Source organism: Canis lupus, chromosome 34 (assembly GCF_011100685.1).
Source record: "Canis lupus familiaris isolate Mischka breed German Shepherd chromosome 34, alternate assembly UU_Cfam_GSD_1.0, whole genome shotgun sequence".
Lineage (NCBI taxonomy): Eukaryota > Metazoa > Chordata > Mammalia > Carnivora > Canidae > Canis > Canis lupus.
In genome coordinates this window covers 32,485,217-32,510,784 of record NC_049255.1, presented here as the reverse complement: position 1 = coordinate 32,510,784, position 25,568 = coordinate 32,485,217, and the positions used below count along the sequence as shown (strand labels likewise).

The following is a 25,568-nucleotide window of genomic DNA, read 5'->3' as shown; positions in this document are numbered from 1 at the left end:
GTTTTTAACATTCTGTAATTTCAAATGTCCAATTCAAGTGAGTTTTAAACAGAATGGGTGTGGGCCGGTATGTGCGGCCCTGTGGCCAAGGGGGCTGGGAGGCAGGCTGTGGCCTCCACGGTTTACTGGGAAGAATAGACTTGGTTGCACACCATTCTTACTGGGCAATTAATATTTAAATACTCTGAGAATTTAGAAATGTGCATAGTTCATTATTTCATCAGTCAGAAAACTGAACATCATATTTCATGTGATTGGCCTAACATTTTTTTTTTCTTTCAGAGCCAGTGAAACAACCACTTAATTATAAGATGGCCAATCCTTCTGAAAGTGAGAAACCCAAGATGAAAGGGAAGCTGTGTGGACAGTGTGAGAACAAAAGTGCTCTGCTGGTATGTGCACTGTAATCAGATACTAGAACATAACTTTCCCATGGCCTCATTCACCTCTCCCAACTTGACCTGCTCTAGTAGCCAGGTACTTTACCTTCTCCGCTGTTGCTAAAGGTGAAGTGTGCCTGCCGCCCCCATTCAGTGCACGGCATCTCACCCTCTCATTGCCATTTAAGGATGTCACCTAACTCTTGTTCTCTCTTGGATCCTGCCTCTCCGCACACCAACATGCTGCAGTACTTTCCAAGCCAAAAACACAACCAAAGTTCTATGACCATCACATCCCCCTCTGCATCCTTGTTAGGAAGACTTCTAAAGAGTTGCCTATACCTGCTCTCATCATATTCTCTCTTCCTGTTCTTTCTCTTTAAAAAAAAAAATATTTATCTTTTCACGAGAGACAGAGAGAGAGGGAGAGACATAGGCAGAAGGAGAAGCAGGCTTCATGCAGGGAGGCCCATGTGGGACTCAATCCCAGGACCTGGGGACTACGCCCTGAGCCAAGGCAGATGCCCAACCGCTGAGCCACCCAGGCATCTCTCTCTCTCTCTCTCACTGAGGTATAACATACTTACTGTGAAATAGAAAGATCTTAAATGTGCAATTAGATGCCTTTTGACAAATGTAATATGTACACGCCCCCCCCCCCCATCAGTATGATGAATACCCCTGAAGGTTCCCTCGTGCCTTTTCCAATTAATTCCCATCACAAAGCCAACTACTGTTCTGATTTTAAGCACCACCCATTTAGTGGCACCTATTCTTGAACTTCATGTAAATGGAATAAATAGGGCACATAGTTTTCTGTGTAAGGGCTTCTTTTGCTCCACATGGAGATTTCACCCGTGTTATTACATTTCTTAGTAGATTGTTCATTTGAATTACTGAGTAGCACTCGATTATATAATATACCAAGATCTGTTTTTTCATTGACGTATTGAATGACAGTTGGGTTGTTCCCAGTTTTTTACTACGTTTAAGGCTGTGTGGATATTTCTTTCTCTGCAAGTCTTTTTTTTTCCCCTTCCAATGATGTTTATTTTTTTTCTCCTTAAAAGTTATGAAATGAAATTGAAAAAAGACCCCTGAAAATGGGTCCTGACAGTTCTCTAACTCCTCATTGTTGCTGATTTCATGAACTTAAAAAAAATTATGGCAAAATATACCGTAATTTAAAAATTACCATTCTAGCCATTTTAAGAGTACAGTTCAGTGGTGTGAAATACATTCACATTATTGTGATTCCATCACCACCGTCCATCCACAAAATTCTTTTCATCTTAAGGAACTGAAACTCTGTACTAATTGAACAGTAACTCCCATATGCCCCTCCTGTCAGCCCCTGGCAATCATCATCCTACTTTCTCATTCTACTTTCTGTTTCTATGAATTTGACTATTCTAGGTGCCTCATATAAGTGGAAGATTGTAGTATTTGTGCTTTCGTGCCTCACTTATTTGACTTAATGTCTTCAGGGTTCATCCATATGGTAGCATGTGTCAGAATTTCTTTCCTTTTTAAGGACGAATAATATTCCATTGTATGTATATCCCACGTTTTGTTTATCCATTCATCCCCTCAGTGGACACTCGGGACACTTGTTTCTACCTTTTGAGTATTGTGAGTAATGCTACAGTGAACATAGATCAGTATAAATACCTGTCCAGGGGTCAACTTTCAATTCTTTTGGGTATATGCTTAAAAGTGGAATTGCTAAATTCTCATGGAACCCTCTCCATTCAGGATTGGGTCTATGTCCAGCAACTGCTCCTATAAAGATCACCAGTGACATCCATATTCCTAAAGACAGTGGCTAATTTTCAGTTCTTATCTTAATCTATCAGTAAGGATTCCTCTCTCCTCTTTTGTGATTCTTCACTTGCCTTCCTCCAGGACATGATTTTCTCTTGGTTTCATTTTACTTTGCTAACTGTTCCTTCTCAGTCTTTGTTACTTTCTGTATTTTAGGTCCCTGGATATTGGAGTGCCACAGGGCTTACTCCTCAGCTCTCTTCCCTAGTCTATCCTACTTACTCTTTTTTTTTTTTTTTTTAGATATTATTTTTTTGAGACAGAGAGCACAAGCAGGGAGGAGGGTCAGAGTGTGAGAGAGAAGCAAGCTCCCCACTGAGCAGGGAGTCCGATACAGGGCTTGATCCCAGGACCCTGGGATTATGACCTGAGCCAAAGGCAGATGCTTAACTGACTGAGCCACCCAGGGGCCCCTACTTACTCTTTATAGGTAATTTTACCACTCTCTTGGCTTTAAAGACCATCTTCTCTACAGGGATGGTTCCTAAATTTACATCTCGAACTCATCTCTTTTCCCCGAACTTTCAAACTCAGACTGCCTATTCAACACCTCTACTTGGATGTCTAATAGTAATCACTAACTTAACGTGTTCAAATCGAACCTTTAGTATATCTTCCAACATATTTTTCTCCCCCTACATTCTCCTCATAATAAGGATTAATTCAAATGTTCCCTGCCATGGCAACCCTTTGTAAAAGCAACAGTTGAGTTGCCCTGAGTATTTTGGAGCTGTTCCATGTAACCTCATTGCATTTATTACCCCTTAATATAAATTTATGTGTTTATTTTCCACCTACCGATGTCAACTTCAGGCATGGAGGGATTTAGTTTTGTTCACTGTTGAATACCCACCATCTAGAATTATGCCTGCAATTCAGTAGGCACTCAATAACTATTTGCTGAATGAATCAATTTTTTTTTCTGTAATACTTCTGATACATCTTCCTTTCAGTTAGTATTTAAAGTACTCTAATATCTTATGTAATTTAAAATATTACACAGACTTAAGAAGCCATTTTTCTCCCAAAGAATTTAATGGGTATAGCTAATATTTGTAGATTATTATAACTGATAGTTGTTTTAGTTTCAGAGAATTTGGCCACAATCATTTCTGATTTGAGACTACGTTACTATTCTCATTTCATGGCAGTTTTAGCTGGTCTAAGAGAGTTAGAATGCTGTAAGTCTAATAAAAAGCTAATTAATTGCAGTATTAAATGTAAAACCCAGGCTCTTGGTACAGTGCTCTTACTGTTACATTATGTTGTTTTCCTATCTTATTTGATACAATGACGGGCAAAAAGTAAGACATTTTCACAAGTTAAACCTACCCAGAAATGTTTAAAAATATAAACAGTGTTAATAATCCTGAAGTTGGAAGTATGAAAGCTAAAAGGGACTTACTGGCTGAATCAAATTGTTGGGGTCCATTATTAATGATCAGAATAAAGTATTTATGTCAGAGCTGTCAATATTTCTTGTGAATGCTGTCCTATGTTGAACGTTTTTTAAAGGCCAGGAAATTTGAACAATGTGACATACGTAGATAAATAAAATTTGAGTTGGAAATAAAGAATCTGTTTTTCCAAAGAGAAGGAAAAGCAAGAAGAGGGACATCCTAGACAAGATAAATGGGGCATGGCTGGAAAGCAAACAAGAGTGATGATGGGCGCAGTGATTAAAAGGCTGATTTGCTTGAAAAACTGTTATAAATAGAAACCAGCTTTTAGAGCCTACACATTCTTAAAGGATTTTGCTAAGATTTTCGGAAAATGTGTTGTTTGATTTGAAATGAAATGATACTTGTCAAACACCACAATAAGTTATTTAAAAATTCAAGTTAGGCACATCTAATGAAGTAGACCATGGTACTGATAAACCTTAAGGTTATCTTGTATTCTTAGCGTCCATCATTCTACATAGTAAGGCTGGTTGTGTAGTGAGGGTAAACCATCTTATATCTTATGATCGGGTCTTCATCAGGATGAGTTGTATATGGGAGATAGGGGTTAAGAGCTTGCAATCTGGTGGTTTGAATCTTAACTTTACCTTTTATTAGCTATGTGACCTTTAGCAAATGGCTTAATTTCCTCTGTATTTCTGTTTTCTCATTTGTAACAGTGGGATAATATAGACAACGGTAGTCTATACCTCAGAGTTATTGAGAATAAAGGTTAATGCGTATGAAGCAGTTAGCATTGTACCTGGCACATTGATAGGAGACAGTAACTTGTGTGTGTTTTGTTGTTGGCAGGTTTTTATGTCTCCTGACGCATTCACATACATTGATGGTAAAAATAAGACCCCAAACTTCCAAATTTCTTATTTTTAAAAGAAATTCCAGTAGCTTTAGGCTATTTGTACATGGCAAAACTGAAATGGATAGTTAAAAATTACATATTAATTTGGCAAATATGGATAATTTAATTAAGCTCAAAGGGATTCTGGAGGCTTAGCACAACTGATCTAGGCTTGATCAAATTAAAAAGATATCTGCTAAAACTGCACTTGGGTATTCCATCATTGAAAGAAGCATTTGTGGTGGAATGGAGTCCTTATCTACATTTTTAGTGCTTTTCTGCCAGTTATTCAAACTGCCTAAAAAGATTTTCCAGTTGGCGGTCATTTTAACCCACTTTAAATCCAAATATGCTTGTATAACAAAATATATAAGCTTACTCTGCAATTCCAGCTTTGATCTTCTCGTCTACAACATCCGTTTGGCTACTTTCATTAAAAATCTGTTGTTAACAAATACTTGGCTTAGAATTCTATGTTCAAACTGATTTTCAGTCTTCTGTATTACATCATAAAGACAGTGCCAACTATTTATGAGAAACTTATTAAAACATTAGCAGATAGGTTAACTAAAAATTACAGAGAATACATTTTGAAATATTCATTAATGCAATAGTACCGCCATTCATGCATGTGAAATTATAGCTTTATATTTGATTTTGCACCTATATATTAAGGAATCTAGATAGTGTTTTAACCATCATTTCTGTAAGAGACTGTTGTTCTTGAAACATGAGTTGAAAGGGTAGGACTAGTTCCCATATTAGGGATAGTGTTTATTTTTCTTGAATAAAAATCTGAAATTCAAGCTCATCACATTTGAAAAAAAGTACATTTGGATTTTGATAGATACCTACCATGCAGTCATTTGACCAACTGGGTTTTGTTTTATTGCAAATTTTATCAAGGTTTGTCAATAAATGATTAGTGCTGCAATTAATGTTCAATGTGATTTTTAGTAATTTGGGCCATGGGCAAGAGCTTGAGCTTTGAGCCAGACTGTGGGATTAAAATCCTGGCTCCATTAGCTGTGTGACTGGGCACACTCCCAATCATTATGTTCCTTTGTTACCTCCTCTTCACAATGGAGATACAATGATCATGTTAATCTTATAGGGTTATTGTGAGCTTCAGTGATAAAATATATGAAGCCCTTAGCACAGTGAGTAAGTGTTTGGTAAGTATTATGGATATTGTTATTATTATGTGATCCTAACCTTCCTTTTTAGTTTCATTAGTTACATAAACTGTCTTACTCTTTTTACCTTTGGTGGTGGTTGTTAGCATTGTCCTAATAATTTTATATTTAATAAACCTGGCCACATTATAATAGGTATCTGTCATCACATGGAGACTTGTAATACAATTTTTAAAAATTAATGGACTCCCATTGGGTTTTTAATAAGAGTTTAGTCTACCTTTCTACATCCTATATATTCCAGTGCCTGTTACTTGCTGTGTGGTCTGCATACCAGCAGCTGCGTGGATGTTCCCTGGGAGCTTGTTAGAATGCAGGATCTCAGGTTCCATTCCAGATGTCCCGAATCAGTCTTTGCTGTTACAAAATCCCAGGTGATTCATAAGCACAGTCCAGTTTGGGAGGCATCACTGTGTATTGCACAGTTCACTCAGCCTCTCCCCAGTCTGCCCCAGCTGCTTTCTCCTTAGGATTTCTTGATAGGAGGAGAGAGGAAGGTGGGGAAGAAGGGTGGTGGGCATGCTAAGTGGAGGGAGAGGAAATGAAAAGGGATCAAAGGGAATGTGGGCTCTGTGACATAGACTTTCTGACGTTATCTCTCCAGACCCTCACGTTTTCTTATTTGTGCTGCTGGCCTTATTAACCTAGGCCAAAATCAAGAAAATTAGAGGTCTTAGCCTTTTGGACTGGTTTTTCTCATGTTGTAAAAGGTGTTGAAGTGGCTCTACAACTGGACATAGTAATTTCACTTGCAGTAAAAATTCTATTTTTTTCCTCTTTACTTTCAGTCTTGCTCAGTGCCATCGTAGGTACAGTTATATCACATCAATTTATCCATAAATTTAAAAAACTATGCAATGTCTGGGTGGCTCAGCGGTTCAGCATCTACCTTTGGCTCAGGTCACGATGCCGGGGGTGCTGGGATGGAGGCCCACACCGGGCTTCCTGCATGGAGTCTGCTTCTTACTCTGCCTCTCTCTGTGGGTCTCTCATGAATAAATAAATAAAATCTTTAAAAATTTACATTTTTACACCACACAGAATTTGAAAGATAAATACAGACTTGTCCATAATTATTTCGTGAGTCATAAAAATTGCTGACATGTTGATGTGGTTCCATCCAGTTCTTTTTCTTATACTTTCTTTCCTTTGAGGAATCTTCTAAGAATACTTTTCAAACCATATCTTGAAAATCACCAGTGAATTAGTGCCATTGAGAGAAGTGTGTGGGGATTTTTGGAGACAAACACTATATGCATTGTGCCATGTAAATCAATAGAGAAAGATTAAAGAACTCATAAACATGAAGTAGTCTTGACTTCAGAGATGATGCTGCTTAGTTTATCAGGTCAAAAAGTTTGGTCTGAGGTTGCAATTTTTTATGATCTATTTGGAATTGTAGCAACATATATGCACCTAACACATATATTTAAAATCCACTTGCAACTATTTATTTTGATATGAAAGTAATTAGAGTTTACAAGCTGGTTTTTCTCAGTTACATCGTAATCGGGTCAAATGGCTCCAGTTTCCTTGGGCTACCAATTCTGATGAATCTGGGCATGTAATTGTAGAAATAAAGATGACTACTTTATGCAAATGTTTTTGCAAAGTCATATTATAAGATTGTATGATATTTTAATGTCTTTTAAGGTATGCCTTGAATGTGGAGAAGATTATTGTTCAGGTTGCTTTGCTAAAATTCACCAGAAGGGGGCACTGAAGCTCCATAGAACAACTCTTTTGCAGGTATGACTTTTTAAAATGCTTTACTTGTAAGTGTATTTATAAAATGTTTCAACACAAAGACATTTTAAAACATGTTTAATTATCTAGAGTTTAGGATGATTTATATTAATTTCTAAAGTTCTATTATGTACAGTCTTTACATATATCTTAAAATTATTTTACTGAGTGCTAATCTGCTATTTAAACTGTGTTTTAATATAGTTCCTGAGACATTCGCTTGATTAGAGTTTTTAGATCGTGCACTTTATCGGTGAACTTGACATTTAAAAATTAGACAGTATTTTTATCTATTGTGGTTTCAAATGAACGCATGGTTTGTTTTAAGTATTATTTCTGTATAGTTTTTAAATAGGAATCTCCAATGTTTTCTTTTCATGTTTTTTTTTTTAATTAGTCTTTTATTTGTCCTCACCCATTATCATTTAAATAAGCTTATCTCTCAGGTTTCTACTTTTCCTCCTACATAGTAGAAAGCTTCTATTTTTCCTCATATAGTCATTGTTTTATGAAATGCTTAAACTCAAACCCTGTCAGATGCTTTAAAAATTCTAATACTTAATAAATATGGCTAAATATAGATATGACATATTATACCAAGTTACATTTAACAGTGCGCTGATTTCTCAAAGATTTCATTCATTGTATAATAATTTATTCAACAAATATTTATCGAATATCTTTTAGAGAGCAAGGTCTGTGCTAGCCAGTACCTTACACAGATGAATGACACTAGGATTCTGCTCTTAAGGACCTGAGGGTAAAAGTGAGAACCAAGGATCTTGTGTAAAGGGTTAAAGATTCTAATATCTTGTAGGCAAAAGAAAGGAGACCAATCAGATCTGTATTTAGAAAGATTCAATTTGTACCTGTTACCTCAACATAAATATTGGTACATCTCAAGGAGGCTGATGATCCAAGTCATAATAACCACAAAACATAAAATAGACCTTGCTCCTATCGATATTTACCAAAGTCAGTTATTTTTGAGTGGCTGCTCAATGTTTAGAATAGCCACTTAAGATTTATTGATGTCTGTTTTTCTCCTCTCTCCCCATATCTTTTCCTCTCCTTCGTATCTCTCTCTCTCTCTCTCATATACATCACACACACACACACACACACACACACACACAATCAATCAATTTCAAAAGGCAAACTTTGCCTTTTGCTGTGATATGGCTTATTGTTAATCCAGAGAAAGATATGGTATGGGTCAAATCATGCTTTCTAAAAACAACACAACATAGAGTCTGCTTTCTAAACTGAGCAATTTCTATTCCATATTAATGTCATTAAACTCAGTGTCTTCTGCATCTTGAAAAGAAGAATGTCATCTTTGTAGATGGGATTTTTACATAATTCTAAGGGTAGAATTGATGAGGAAGAGAGAATTAATACTAACTGAATATATACTTCGTATCATACACTGAATATATACTTCGTATCATAGCATCACATTTTCTAGTGTTGATTGCAGGGGAGGAAAGGTGGTAAGCCAGAAATAGTAAAATGATATTTAAGTTCCTAGTGAATCTCAAGTTGTGGAAGACATATTCATCTCTAGAGGTTAACAGAAGTGAATTTTATGATAGGTGTATGAATCAAGGAGCATGACAAGTGACAGTGAATCCTTGAGAGATCTCCTTAAGCACAGGGGTTCCTTTATGTATAGATTTTAAAGTTAGATACCGATAGAGAACTGTGTATTTTCCATATTCATGTTATTCCACTGTGTTGCCCTCCAGTCTGTGAAGGCAAAAGTCACTACTTGATGCTATTTTGAGAACAGTCCTGGGAAATTCATTGCCTAGTGGGGAAATCAAATTAGGAGGCTAACTTTAGAAAAACGTATGGGGAGCTTGCCCCTATTGGGAGCTGAACATGGATTATTACTCCTTTTATATAACATCATTTCACTTATCCAGAGTGCTGCATAGTGAAGTACTTTGAAGATTTTTTTCCCAAATAACTCAGGTAAATTTGACCATTTATTCATTGAACAAAAATTTTAATTAAAAAAGGTATTTTTTAAAGGAAACTTACAAAATGTATAACATACTCCCTCCCATCTTACTAAAGAATACAATGAATACAGTCTCACTGTATTTTGGTGACTCCTTCTCATTATTTTGACCAGTAGCTGTTACAACAGTAAGATGCCTAGACTAGCTGATGTAGTAGGTGGGACTACACCTTTCTCCTAAGAGATTTGCTCTTCTGGTTTCATTTTCCTTCTTCTTTTATTTTAAAGATTTTATTTATTTATTAGAGAGAGAGCGTGTGTGCACATAAGACAGCACATGAGCAGGATGAAGAGGGGGAGAGAATCTGAAGCCAGTTCCCCATTGAGCCCGGGGGTGGTGGTGGGGGGAATGGGGTCTTGATTCCACTACTGTCAGGTCATGACCTAAACCCAAACCAGAGTCAGACCCAGGCACCCCCATTTTTCTTTATCATGGTCTCACCCATTCTGTGCCATCACATCTTGACTTTAATCAATTGTCCCATTAGCTATCTGCCATTTTCATCCTATTTCTAGTCTCTGTTTAGTGCTTTAATTTTTTTTTTTTTTTTTTGCAGTCATTTTTTTTTTTCCTTGTTTCTATCATTCTTCCTGGTCTTTCCTATGACTAAATGTTCTTGATACTGTTGTTGTCTGGCCTGAGGACTGCTGGTCAGCAGCGAATGGTATCTCCCTCTGTTTAGCCCTCATTAACCAGTCATATAGTATTTTTAACTTTCCACTATTTTGGCAACTGTCAAAGCCATGAGATTTTGTTGTTGTTGTTGTTGTTGTAGACTGCTGAATACTCTCTAAATTTGAGAAGGTAGAGCAGACATTTGATATCTGATTTTTAAGCATTACTATATAAAAAGCAAGCATTCTAGGCTAATGGCTGCTCAACTTTATATTCTTTAACCTATGCTGACATTTCTGGTTATTTTAAAGCACAGCCAAATTTGATTGCTGTAAACTGTTTCAGTCCCCATCCTACAGCCCAGTGAGTCTTTAGAAAGTTCACAGTCAACCGGGACCATTTTGTACTGCATATCTTGTTTTACTTAAGAGATAAATCCTTGAAAAAGATGAAGGCAAACTATTACCATTTCCATGTTGACTGACATTATAATTTCAAAGGGCTTTTCTTTTGATTTATGATTGATTTATACTTGGCAGTGATTCCAACACAAGGTTTGTTTCTTTTTTTTTTTTTTATATATATCTCTCCAATCTCTCTTAAGTAGTTAATTACCTGCAAAATAAAGTGTAAATGCATGAGAGGAATTACTAAGGATGAAAATCCTATTTCTATATTTAGGATGATTTGCAACACTTTAAGGATTGAAACAAAAGATTTATTTATTTTTTTCCAGTGGGTAAGCCTCACATTGATGAAAGATAAGGTCTTAATCTATCAGGCATTTCTATTTCCTTTTAACAATATGCGATCAAACACAAGAGACAAGGTTAATCAGAGATAATAGAAGGGGGGGGGAAGCAAACAAAAGGTATTCCATCATGAAATATGACATGCACAAAGGGAGCTTGGATTAGGTAAATCATTAATAGATTCTGGTATGTGTATTTTCTTAATTGGAATGGAGATTTTTCTTAACTGGCAAGGAGAGATCTTGGGAAGGGGAGTGGTTATTAATGAGAGAAGAGATAATTGAGGTAGAATTTCTATGTTTTCTAGTATAAAGCATTTATATGCAGCCTCCTTACTTTTTTTTAATCTCCAAAGAAAGGTATGTCTATATAGATATAAATAGGGATATATGTTTGCTTGAACATACTTATAGGAAAATAATCACCAGGCAGATTTTCAGTTATCATCAGAATACTATTCATGCTTACTGACTTCATGGTAGTTTTTTCCTTCGATTTGACAATGACCAATATCAGCTCTTCGGCTCACATTATCATTATTCTGTTAATTTTCAGAGTAACGCAGTAGTTTTAGGTCATAGCCAGTCATTTGGACAATCTCATTGTTACTTGGATGATCTTACTGGACCTGTTTTAAATGCTGTACATACACGTATTATAGATGCCGTGGTATGCCACTGAGATCCTCCTCTTCAGGGCTGAGATGCTTCCCTAGCTGCCTGGAGTGTTACCTGCAGATAGATCATATTTGGGTCTCACCTTGGAAATCACTCTTGCCCAAAGAGAAGCGCCACTTCCAAGCTTTCACTCCATTCTTGAAGGTGGCCCATTTTGTGGTCTAATATCTGGTCTATGTGAGGGTACCAATTCCCATGAGACCCTTGCCTCAGTTGAGAACAACTGATGGGCCATCACAGCTTCTCCCTTGGAATTGGCAACTGCATCAAATTCAGCTTTCCTCTTTGCTCAAATTTGCCTCTTTTTTTCCAGTCACGCTTGTTCTTTTCAGAGCACTTTCCACTAGAAGTCAGGCAGGCAAATCTCAGAATTTGTTTCCTGGGAACCTGACCCATGACAATATCTAATTCAGGGTGGAATTATAGATAATTTTTGGCCTAATTTTAGAGTGCGCTGCAATTTTTAAAGGTTAGTGTTTAACATCTCTTTCTTCATTTTTCAGATTCTGAACCAAGTGGGAAATAGAGTGAAAACATAGAAATCAAAATATCAATTTTATTATTGCTACAATTAGAGCTACTGATTGCCATAATCAGCTTCCCAATTCTTCCTCGAATTGAACTTTTTTTTTTTTTTTTTTTTTTTTTTTTTTTACCCTTACCCCAAATGGCAGATATTCCCCTTTGCCAGGGCAGGGCCTACCCAGTAAAACTTCTTAATGGATATCTAGATTGCAGTGTATCCTTCTCTGGACAGGAAGTGCTTAGAGAAAAAACCCAGAAAGGGGGCAGAGGTGAGCATGCTCACTTTATTCTCCAAAGTCTCGGCAATAAGATAAATATGTAAGGATGAGTAAATGTTCCGTTGAAGAAGATTTATTATAAAGTCTCATGATTTTAGAGTCTAAGCAATGTAAATATCTTATATAAATTTGCTATTTATAAATATTAGTTAATATTATACTTAAGAAAAAACAAAATACTTAAAAAATACGTATAAACAACTGAGTCATGCCATGTTTTTCTCTATTTCTTAAACATGAATAATGTAATTAACAAAATTCCTTATGCTGCATGTTTGCATTTATAGCCCTTCTCTATGATTATCACTTTGAACTTCCTCTATCAAAGGGTTTTTAAAAATTATATTCTTATCAACTATTCACTCTTTTATATCTTCTGATTAATTTCAAAAATCCTGTGAGGAAAGGAACTATTTCTATTTTGTTCATCACTGTATTCTCAGTGCTTAACATTGTACCTGGCTCACAGAAATTGACTTTTTGAATGAATGGGGCACATGAATGAGTCCCTAATGATATGAACAGGCTCCTGAAATAATTTGAAACTATATTTTAAGTAGCAAAGCTTCATTATCCTCTGAATATCAAAGACCAAAGATTGGATAATTAAAGGAATTTATGGTATGTTAATGTGTTCTGTTGGTGAAGGGCTTGGAAAAGCCTTTTAAGTCAGAGAATTTGAACTTTAATTTTTCCGGGGAAAAAGATAAAGGTAGTAATGTCAACTATGTTCCTAGAAAACATACTTATGGTAAACATGACTCCTGATTGGCAAATTGCATCCGAATGGGAAAACTATAAATACGTGGAGTAAGCCACAGGATCGTGAGCGTGGTGAGCTTTGTACCGTCAGTTCTGCTGGGAGGATCTGGAAGCCACGTAGATGGGAATTGACTCTGGTGGAAAATTGAACTTCTAAGCAGGTGTGATCCTCATCTGTTCTGGCTGTACTTGTGCATGAACTGCTGCAAGACTCCCATCCAAGAACAACTGATGGTCCTGTTAGCAAACTGCTATCCTGCTTCTCATCCTTCTCAGTAGACCGATGCCAAAACTGGTTAGATGACAGGCCAAAAGTTTAGTTAACCCATGCAGATTCCTCGGTGGGCATTGCAGTTTCAAAAACCAAAATAGTGGGATACCCGAAAGATAAATGAAGAACACTCGTGCAGGCATCATTGACAAGAATATTTTAAAAACAACTTTCTTGAGATATAACTTACATACTATGAATTCACTGATGAGATTCAGTGGATTTTTGTATGTTCACAGACAATGTGTAACTCTCAGCACACTTAATTGTAGAACATTCCCATCACTTCAAGAAGAAACCCCATACCCTTTTGCTACTACTCCCATCTCCTAGTACCATCCTTCCCCCAACCTCCTGGGAACCATTAATCTACTTTCTGTGTCTGTAGATTAGTTTATATTTAATATAAATTGAGTTATATAGTATGCAGTCTTTTATGACTGGCTTCTTTTTCAGTAAATGTAAAAAGTTTTCAGGGTTCATCCATGTTGTAGCATGTATTAGTACTACATTTATATTTAGGGCTGAATAACATTCCTTTGTATATATACTGATATACCACATTTTTTATTCATTGTTTGATGGACATTTGGTTGTTTGCACCTTTTGGCTATTATGAATAATGTTGTTTTGAGCATTTATATACAGGTTTTTATATGGACATGTTTTTATTTCTCTTAGCTATATCTCTAGTAGTGAAATTGCTAAGTCATATGGTAACTCTGTCGTTAATTGTTTGAGGAACTGCCAGAGTGTTTTCCAAAGTGGCTGCTCCATTTGACACTCCGGTCAACAGATTTTGAAAGTTCTGATTTCTCTGTGTCCTAGCCAACACTTGTTTTTGCCTCACTTTTTTTCTTTTTTTAACATACAGTGTTATATTTGTTTCAGGTGTACAATTTAGCAGTTCCATACCCCACTCTGGGCTCATCACGACAAGTGCACTCCTTAGTCCTCATCACCTATTTCACTCATCCCCCATCCCTCTTCCCTCTGATAGCTCTCAGATTGTTCTAAGAGTCTGTTTGTCTCTCTTTCTCTCTTTCATATTTTTTCCGTTTGCTTGTTTGTTTTTTTTTACATTCCGCAAATGAGTGAAATCATACGGTATTTGTCTTTCTCTGACTGACTTACTTGACTTACCATTATACTTTCTAGCTCCATCCATATCATTGTAAAAGGCAAGATTTTGTTCTTTTTCTTTTCAAATTTTTATATAAGTTCCAATAAGTTAATATACAGTATAATATTAGTTTAGGTGTAGAATGTAGTGATTCAACACTTAGATATAACACCCAGTGTGCATCACAAGTGCCCTCCTTAATCCCCATCAGCTATTCAACCCATCCTCCCACTCACCTCCCTTCTGGTAATGATCAGTTCTCTATAGTTAAGAATCTGTTTCTTGGCTTTCCTCCCTTTTCTTTCCCCATATGTTTGTTTATTTCTTAAATGCCACATATGAGAGAAATCATGTGGTATTTGTCTTTCTCTGACTGATTTATTTCACTTAGCATCATACTCTCAAGCTCCATCCATGTTGTTGCAAATGGCAAGATTCCATTCTCTTTATGGCTGAGTAATGTTCCATTATATATATATATATGTATATATATCAATATTGATATATATCAATATCTGTATATTATATATATAGATATATCAATAATATAATATTTCATTATATATATCAATATATCAATATATCAAGATTGATCTGTCTATATAATATATTTACCACCTCTTTATCCATCTATCAGTTGATGGACGCTTGGGCTCCTTCCATTTCTTGGCTATTATAAACAGCGCTGCTATAAACATAGGGGTGCATATATCCCTTTGATACATGTATCAAGTCCTTGTATTCTGTGGATAAATACCCAGCAGTACAATTGCTGGATCATAAGATAGTTCTATTTTTAAGTTTTGTTCTTTGGATAAGTATTGACAAGAAGTTTTTTGTTTGTTTTTTAAAAAATTTACTTATCGATTTTAGAGAGAATGAGCATGTGCAGGGGAGGAGTGGCACAGGGAAAGAGTGTCTAAAGGGGACTTAGTGCTTATCACAGAGCCCTATGTGAGTCTGATTGATCTGACAATCTCACGATTGTGACATGACATGATTGTCACGTGATCATGACAATCTCATGACTTTGAGATCACACCTGAGCCAAAACCAAGTCAGAGGCTAACCAACTGCACCATGTAGGCACCCCTACAAAAAGTTTTGAGAAGATCTAGATATGAGTCTTCATAGTTTTGATTAATTAGGAATCTTCATGTAGCGTGTCTGTATGTGTGTGCATGTGTATATAAGTATGCATTTTTATTTACAAAATTTATTCTGGCTTATTTTACATTTGAATCATTTAAAAAATTTGAAAACAGTTAAACATTTACCTGATCTTTTTTACTGACAGTTATTAGCCAACACCGGTAGACCAGGTCTGTGATGACTTGTTTGATGCTAGTGTTAAGAAAAACTAAAGAAAAGAAAAAGATGGCATTTGAAAGGGGAATGGAGAAGGGAGAGTGGGGCTTCTATTACCATCAAGGAGGAGTGGGGAGAGCATGGGTGGCCTAGGGAGTATGTTACAAAATTAAGTGACAGTTGGAGCAACAGAGTGGGGAAGGTGAACGCAGTGCAAGGGTTTAAAGCAGACATGGTTCAAATCAATCTCAAAGGGAAGGGTGTTTCTGTAACATTTATGCTAAGGAAATCTTTAAGATAACAACTCATATATGCAAGCTCAGAAACTTGCAGGATTGTTGTGAGGATCAGATAAAAAGACAATAAATATAAAAATATTCTGCTTATAGCAGGCCCTCCGTATATTAGTTTTTATTAGGATAGAGTATTTGGAGAAATTCAACACAGTTACTACACCATCTAAATTTAGAACCTAGAAAACAAAGTACATGAATGATAATGAATCTAAAGAATTAATTAAAAGTTTACTTTTGTTTGTAGGGCTATTTTCAAAATTATTATAGTAATATAGATTTCAGGAGGCTCATGTGAAAAACCAGTGAAGTAAAATTTTAGAGAAATACAGACTTTCTCATTGTCCAAATGGAGAATAATGGAATCCCAATTTTGGAGGGGACCATAAAGATCATTATTCTAACCCAATTGTCTGAACCTTTAATCAATCCCATTGTTGTTGGATATTTGAGAAGTGTTTTTAATTTGCAGGTGCTAGTAATGTTCTTAAAGTGTTTTCATGGAACCTGACAAGTTCTATGGTATTTTAGGTTCATTGTTCTTTATAGGATAAAAATTGTTCAGTTGTTACATAATAGCATTACTATATACAAAAACAAAATATGACGAATTATTGATTGTTTTTGTTAGTGTGTTTTTCTGCTCTGCCTAAAAATCTGTTATTCAGAGCACTGTGTATAAAATCATTTCTTTCTCATGTAGCTCAAATATGAGTAATTACTGAAAAGCAGCTAACTCATCTGGATGCATTATACATGTAATATTAGTTGAAAACAATAGTAAGTACTTGCCAAGATAATTAATATAGTGCATAATTATATGGCATCAAAACTGCAAATAGAAAGATTGCAGGTGTGAATTTCCTGTGTTATTTTTTTGTTGCTATTCTGGCTCTCTAAATAGAATTTTTTAATGTTGCTAATAAAACTTGAAAGTCACAATTGTTTAGACCAAGATCCTATTTTATTATCTTTCTGAATACCAAATGATTTAAAAATTTCTGACATGTTTTCTTTTATATATATTCTTTATTGCCTTGTCTTAAAATATTTTTCCTGCATTAAATGTGTTTTATTTCATGATTTTCACATCACTTTGTGACACTATTAAATACTGAGTCCAGATTAGTTTTACTTAATATTTACTATCTACTGAATAGTAAGCCACATTCATTTGTATTGATTCTTTTGAAATTGAGATAAAATGGTATATAACATCAAACTAGTTTCAGGTGTACAAAATAATTCCATTTTTGTATACACTACAAAGTGATCACCACAGTAAGTTCTGTCACCATGCATTTAACCACTTTCATCCATTTTACCCAACCCCCTTCCCTCTGTTAACCACCAATCTGTTCTTTGTATTTATGAGTTTTATTTTGCTTGTCCTTTGTTTTGTTTTTTAGGTTCTAGATGTAAGTGAAATCATACAGTATTTGTCCATGTAAAGCATAAACTCTCAAGGCCCATCCATATTTTCACAAATGGCAAGATTTCCTTCTTCTTTATGACTGACTGTATTCCACTGTGTGTATAATATTATATATACGTACATACACATGTACATCTATGTGTGTATACACCGCATCATCTTTATCCATTCATCTATCAGTAGACACTTATGTTTCCATATCTTGGCTATTGTTTTTAATGCTGCAGTGAATATAGGGGTGCATATATCTTTACAAATTACTGTTTTCATTTTCTTTGGATAAATACCAAGAAGTGGAATAGCCAGAAGATACGGTAGTTCTCTTTGCAATTTTTAAAGGAACCTAAATACTGTTTTGCATAGTGGCTGTACCAATTTACATTTCCACTAACAGTGTGTGAGGATTCCCTTTCTTTTACACCCTCACCAACACTTGTTTCTGGTCTTTCTAATAACAGCCATTGTAGCAGATGTGAGAGGATATGTCATTGTGATTTTGATTTGCATTTTTCCTGATAATTAGTGATGTTGAATATCTTTTCATGTGCTCTTTTAGCTATCTGCAGGTCTTTGGAAAAATGGCTGCTTGGATCATCTGCCCATGTTTTAATCAGATTCTTTGTTTTTGTTTGTTTGTATTTTTTTTTTTTTTGCTATTGAGTTGTTTGAATTCTTTATATATTTATCCCTTGTTGGATATTAATGTGTCTTATTGGATATATTATTTGCAAATACTTTCTCCCATTGAGAAGGTTGCCTTTCCATTTCGCTGATAGCTTCCTTAGCTGTGCAGTAGCATTTTAGTATGATGTTGTCCCACTTATTTCTTATTGCTTTTGGGATCATAATAAAAAATTTAAAACCAAGACTATGTCAAAGATTTTACTGTCTATATCTTTTTCTAGGAGTTTTATGGCTTTAGGTATTAAATTCAAGTTTTTAATATATTTTGAGTTAATTTTTGTGTATGGTGTAAGATAATGGTCTAGTTTCGTACTTTTCCATATGACTATCCAGTTTTTCCAACACCATTTATTAAAGAGATTGTCCTTACCCCTTGTATATTCTTGACTCTGTGTCGTAAATTATTGACCATATATGCGTGGGTTTATTTCTGGGCTCTCTCTTCTGTTTTATCTCATCTACAGGTCTATTTTAATGCCAATACCATGCCATTTTGGTATTTTAGCTTTGTAGCATAGTTTGAAGTTAGAAAGCATGATATATCCAACTTTGTTCTTAAGATTGCTTTGATAAATGTCAAGTTTTTGATATACAGGGTCTTTTGTTGTTCTATATGAATTTTAGAATTATTTGTTCTAATTCCATAAAAACTTTCATTGATATTTTGATGAGGATGACATTGAATCTATAGATTTCTTTGGGTCGTGGACATTTTGACAATATTAATTATTTTAATTCATGAGCACAGAGTATCTCCATGTATTTGTGTCCTCTTCAATTTCTTTCATCAGTGTTTTCTAGGTTTCAGTGTACAGTTCTTTCACTTCCTTGATTAAATTTATTCCTAAGTTTTCTATTCATTTTCATGCAATTCTAAAAAGGATTCCTTTCTTAATTTCTCTGTCAGTTTGTTATTAGCGTATAGAAACACAATGGATTTATGTATATTGATTTTGTATCTTACTTTATGTATATTGATTTTTTATCTTACTAAATTCATTAGTTCTGACTAATTCATTAGTTTTTTTGGTGGAATCTTTAGGATTTTCTATATATAGTGTTATGTCATCTGCATCTAGTGACCATTTTACTTCTTCGTTTCCAATTTGGTCGCCTTCAGCTTCTTTTTCTTGCCTAATGCTGTGGCTAGGATTTCCAGTGGTATGTGCATTAAAAGTGGTAAGAATGGGCATATTTGTCTTTTTCCCAATCTTAGAAGAAAAGCTTTCGGCTTTTCACCATTGACTATTTTGTTAGTTGTGGGTTTGTCATAGACAACCTTTATTGTGTTGAAATACTTTCTTTCTATACTCACTTTGTTAATAGTTTTTATTATACACGGATGTTGAATTTTGTCAAGTACTTTTTTTTGGCATCTGTTAAGAAGATCATGATTTTAATCCTTCATTTTGTTAATGCAGTGAATCATGTTGATTGATTTGCAGATGTTGAGCCATTCTTGCATCCCTGGAATAAATCCCACTTGATCATGTTATATGATCCTTTTAATGTGTTGTTTAATTTGGTTTGCAATATTTTGTTGAGAAATTCTGGATTTATGTTAACCAAGGATATTAGACTGTAATTTTCTTTTTTTGTAGTGTCCTTGTGTAATTTTGGTATCAGGGCAATATCCCATAAAATGAGTCTGAGGGTATTCCTTCCTTTTCAATAATTTAGAAGAATGAGGATAGGTATTAATTTTTTTTGAATGTTTGGTAGTTTATCTATGAAGCCTTCTGGTCATAGACTTTTGTTTGTTGGGAGTTTTTAAATTACAGATTCAACCTTCTTTTTCTAGTAATCTATTTAGATCTTCTATTTTTTTCATGATTAATCTTGGAAGACTGTATGTTTCTAGAAATTTATCCATTTCTTCTAGGTTGTCCAATTTGCTAGTGTAAATTATTCATAGTATTCTCTTATGATCCTTTGCATATCTGTTGGATAAGTTGTATCTTCTGTTTAATTTTTTATTTCACTTATTTAAGTGTCCTTTTTTTTTCTTGGTGATTCTAGCTAAAGGTTTACTAATTTTGTTTATCTTTTCAAAGAACCAGCTTTTAGTTTCATTGATCTTTTCAACTGTTTTTTTTTTCTCTATTCATTTATTTCTGTTTGATCTTTATTTTTTTCTTCACTCTACTAATTTTGGGCTTCCTTTATATACTTTCTAGTTCCTTTGGGTGTAAAAGTTAGATTATTTATTTGATATCTTTTGTTTTTTCTTGAGGTACCCCTGCATCACTATGAACTTCCCTCTTAGAACTTCTTTTGCTGCATCTCATAGTTTTTTGGAATATTTATTTCAATTTGTACTTGTCTCAAGGTATTTTTTGAGTTTCTCTTTGATTTTTATTATTGTCCCATCAGTTCAATAGCATGCTTTTTAATATCCATATATTTGTGATTTTTTCAGTTATTTTTCTTATAACTGATTTCTAGTTTTATACTTCTTGGTTGGAAAAAAAATGCTTGTTATGATTTTAGTCTTCTTAAATTTATTGAGACTTCTTTTGTGTCCCAACGTGATCTATCCTGGAGAATATTCCATGTGCACTTAAGAAGAACGTTTATTATGTTGCTGTGGGATGTAGTGTTATGTGTATACCTATTAAATATATCTAGTCTAATGTTTCATTTAAGGCCAATGTTTCCTTATTGATTTTCTATCTGGATGACCTATCCACTGGTGTAAGTGGGGCATTAAAATTCCCTATTATTTTATCACTGTCAATTTCTTCCTTTAGGTCTGCTGATATCTACTTTGTATATTTAGGTGCTCCAATATTGCATTTATAAATATTTACAAATATTATCTTTCTTGTTGGATTTTCCTCTTCATTATTATGTAATGCCTTTCTTTGTATTTTATTACAGTTTTTGTTTTAAAGTCTATTTTATCTAAGTATACATACACCAGCTTTTTTTTTTTCATTTCCATTTGTGTGGAATATCTTTTCTATCCCTTCACTTTCAGTCTGTGTATGTTGTTCGTTTTGAAGGGAGTCTCTTGTAGACAACATAGCTTCTTTTTTTTTTTAAGATTTTATTTATTTATTCATGAGAGAGACAGAGACACAGGCAGAGGGAGAGGTAGGCTCCATGCAGGGAGCCTGACGTGGGACTGGATCCTGGGACTCCAGGATCAGGCCCTGAGCTCAAGGCAGATGCTTAACTGCTGAGTCACCCAGGCATCCCAGCAGCATATCTTTTTTTAATCCATCCAATCATTCTTTGTCTTTTGATTGGAGATTATTGATAACTATGTGGTTACTGACATTTGGCTGTTCTTTGGCTGCTTTTGTAGTTTTTCTCTGTTCTTTTCTTCTTTACTTACTCTCTTCCTTTGTGTTTTGATGACTTTCTTTAGTGTTATGTTTAGATTCCTTTCTCATTATCTTTTGTATGTCTCCTGTAGGTTTTTGCTTTGTGCTTACCATGAAGTTCACGTGTAACAGTCTCTATGTGTATGCATGTGTGTATATATCTATATGAATGTGCACACATATATATGGCAGTCTGTTTTAAGTTGATAGCAACTTAGGTTTGAATACATTCTAAAACTAAATTTTTACTCTCCTCCCAGTATATTTTGTTTTTGATGCTATAATTTACAACTTTTTATTTTCTAAATCTCTTAACTAATTATTGTAGTTAATTTTACTACTTTTACCTTTTAACCTTTATGCTAGCTTTATAAGTGGCAAATCTACTAAATTTATTGTATATTTTCTTCAGTGAGATTTTTACTTTCATATGTTTTCTTGTTACTCTTTAGTGTATTTTATTTTCAGCCTAAAGAAGTCTCATTAGCAATTCTTGTAAGGCCAGTTTAGTATGATGGACTTTGGCTTTTGCTTGTTTGAAAAATTTTTCCTCTTCAATTCTGAGTGTGAGCCTTTCCAGTTAGAGTATTCTTGGATGGAACTTTTTTTTCCTTCCAGTACTTGGAATATATCATGGCATTATCTTCTGGCCTATAAAAATTTCTGCTAAAAAATTAGTTGATAGTATTTTGGGGGTTCTCTTATACATAGAAAGTTGTTTTTCTTTTGCTGCTTTTAAGATTCTCTCTGTAACTTTTGACATTTTAATTATAGTATGTCTGGTACAGAATGTTTTGGATTTATCTTTTTTGGAACTCTGTGCTTCCTGGATCTATAGATGTTTCCTTCTCAGGTTAGGGAAACTTTGAGATATTCTCTCTTCAAATAAGTTTTTTGCCAAAAAAAAAAAAAAAAAAAAAAAAAAAAGTTTTTTGCATTTTTTTTTTCTTTCTCTTGTCCTTCAGAAGAAGGAGAATGTTATTATTCTGCTTGATGTTGTTGTATATGTCCCTTAAGCTATATTTAATTTGTTTTAGTCATTGTCATTGCTTCTCTATTTGGGTGATTTCCACTGCTCTGTCTTTCAGATTTCTGATCCATTCTTCTTCTTTATCTAGTCTGCTCTTGAACCCCTCAGTTGTGTTTTTCAGTTCAGTTATTGTATTCTTCAGTTCTTAAGTTCTGTTTGGTACTTTATTTGTTTGTTGAAGTTTCCACTGTATTCATCCATTCTTCTTCTGAATTTGATGAGCATCTTTCTATTACTCTGAACTCTTTATCAGGTAAATTACTTGTTTATATTCTGTTGGGTGTTTTACTGTGGCTTTATTTTGTTCTTTTTGTTTGGAACATATTCCTCTGTTTCCTCGACTTGCTTTTTTCTCTGTGTTTGTATCTATGTTTTATTTATTTATTTATTTTTTTAAATTTTTATTTATTTATGATAGTCACAGAGAGAGAGAGAGGCGCAGAGACACAGGCAGAGGGAGAAGCAGGCTCCATGCACCGGGAGCCCGACGTGGGATTAGATCCCGGGTCTCCAGGATCACGCCCCGGGCCAAAGACAGGCGCCAAACCGCTGCGCCACCCAGGGATCCCTGTATCTATGTTTTAGATGAAATAGCTACCTCTCCCATTTACCTCTCTTAAGTGACCTTGTGAAGACAAGAAACCTTACTGTTCAATCTTGCTTTCATTCTTGGTTTTTTTGAACCATTATAATTATTTAAGCAATCTGATTTATTCCTGATCAATCCTAGTTGTTGAGGTTGTTTCCAGCCTTCCCAGTCCAAAGGGAGGGGTCTCAGCCAGCACCTAGTTTCAGGCCTATATGAACCCATGCCCTCAAGCAGCAGCTTTTAGATATGCAAATATATATACAGGCCTTTGGAACCACATTTGCAATCCCTGCTGGCCTCCAGACCAGGCAATTCAGACCTGTCTCCATGGCATTTGTAAAAATCAAGGATCCAGATGAGCATATAAACTCCTTTCTGGGAGATATTAGTGAGCTGTAGCAAGGTCAAGGGAGAGCACAAAGCTAGCATCCCCCAGCCTACATTCCCTGAGAGCTCCTCCATAGCTTCTATATGTGTGGTAAACTGAAGCCTACCCTTCAGGCTAAAGCTTCAGGACAAGTAAATAGGCTTTTTTTTTTTTTTTTTTTCCCCACAAAAAGACCATGTTTCACTCTGTTTTCTGTGCCATGCCATAGGGTTGACAGCCTGCCAAGACCCTCTTTGATTATTTTGGTCCTATGAGGCCCTGTGGCACAGAGCCAGGTTACCAGGGCCAGGTGTTCAAGGGGCATCTCCTGTGTCGACTGTGCATACCTACTGGCTTCAGCGGGGCCATAGGAGAATCTAGCACCAGGGTAAGCTCACTGACCAATGGGGGGGGCTATAGGGAGCATGGGATTAGGACAAGCCCACCGGCTATAGGTGGGAAAGCTTACGGGTGGGCTCAGTATACTAAGACCACAGGAGTGTAAGGGAGCAGGGAAAGCTTGCCAGCTTCATCAAGGCAGAGTGCAGGAGAGGAAAGCCTGCTGATGTCAGCAGGGCCATGAGTGTGGGGGTGGGGGAGGGGTAGAGCAAGCCTGCCAGTGCTAATAAGGTAGAAGGAGCACAAAAATAATGCCTGCCATTACTTCCTTCTCCACAGAAAGTCCTACCAGACTCCTGTATTTTTAAGAGATACCTGAAGATTAGCTGATGAATGTTTTTCACAAATGGCCTAGGTGCTTTTCAAACTGCTGCTTTTATGCTAGTCTTAGGGTGAGTCTGCATACAAGCCCTTTAAGAATGAACTTTCTATTCCCATAATCTTTTGGATCTCAGGGATGCAAGTGTCATTGGTTTTTGAAGCCAGACATTCTGGGGGTACATCTCTCTGGTGTAAGTCCCAGGGGCTGAGATGCCTGATGTGGTTATGAGCCCCTCAATCCTTAGGGAAAAACCCCATAGTTGTGAGATCCCTCCTGGTTGTTGGTCTATGTGCCAAGGGTGAGGATTTTGGCAACACTACATCTCTGTTTCTCCTACCTGTCTCAATGTGGCCCTTTTTGCCTTTGTTCAGCTAGTTTTTACATCTTTTTTAGGGGGAATTGATCTATATGTAGCTGTAGATTTGGTGTGTCCATGGAGGCGAGGTGAGGTCAGGATCTTCCTGCACAGCTGTCTTGAACTGCTCTTTCAGTAAACTGCATTTATAATCAGGAGCATGTGTCCAGGTCCTGATTTATTTTTATTATCTCTTTATGTGTCAAGGGGGAATACCAATACATAAATCTTTGATTAATAAAATCTGTGGTTTTCATTAAACTTTTAGAGGAAAGGTAAATCCAAAGGTCCTTTAAGTTCTACTTAAAGTTATACTTAAATGATGCTAGAATAAGCAATAAATTTCAGCCACATGAATTTCACACTTCCAGAATTTGATTTTTATCTAGCTTGCAATAAGCAGTTTTTTATACCATTGATATTTTTGTACCACTCATGCAAATACCATATCTGTTTTTAGAACTATGATGAGCAGAACTGTATTTAAAACATGATTCTGTTGTGAGTTCCCCCGTTGCAACATTCTTTCACCCTGTAAATATTTAGTTTTCTACTGTTTCTTTATGTTTTTATATGGGAACTTTTGCTCAAATTGTTTTTATTTTCCAGTTTATACTATATGGAAATTCCCATCTTTGCTTCTCTGCCTTTCTAGCTGACCTAAAGTTAACTTTTTTTTCTCTTTCTTTTGTTTCCTAACACTAGATGAAACCTTTGATCAAATCATTTATGGATATTTCCTTCTTCAACTTTCATAGAGAATGCAGAGTTGACTCTATGGTAAAGCCTATTTTTAGGGAACAGATTTGAACTAAGACAATCTGTAAAGATGCATTCATCAGACAAGTAAAATAACAATTCTCTATAGAAATAGAAGATATATATATATATATATCATATATATATATCATATATATGTGTGTACATATATATATTTTAAGATTTATTTATTTAGAGAGTTTGAGAGTGAAGGGGGTGGA

The 25,568-nt window shown here is 35.3% G+C and overlaps 1 protein-coding gene across 15 annotated transcripts in view; it reads left to right on the top strand.

The window, feature by feature from the left end:
- Positions 1–25,568, top strand: part of ZBBX (zinc finger B-box domain containing) — a 106,480-nt gene that overhangs the window by 14,420 nt on the left and 66,492 nt on the right. For 14 of the 15 annotated variants that reach the window (XR_005383963.1, XR_005383959.1, XR_005383958.1 and 11 more), the window contains 2 exons: positions 283–392; positions 7,355–7,450. Coding sequence is in view for 8 of the 15 variants with exons in the window: in XM_038583803.1 (XP_038439731.1) it covers positions 283–392; positions 7,355–7,450 (206 nt within the window). In the remaining 7 variants the exon portion in view is untranslated. Of the gene's footprint in view, positions 1–282; positions 393–7,354; positions 7,451–23,881; positions 23,901–24,190; positions 24,304–25,568 lie in introns of those variants that run through there. The other variant, XM_038583804.1, reaches the window with a different exon arrangement.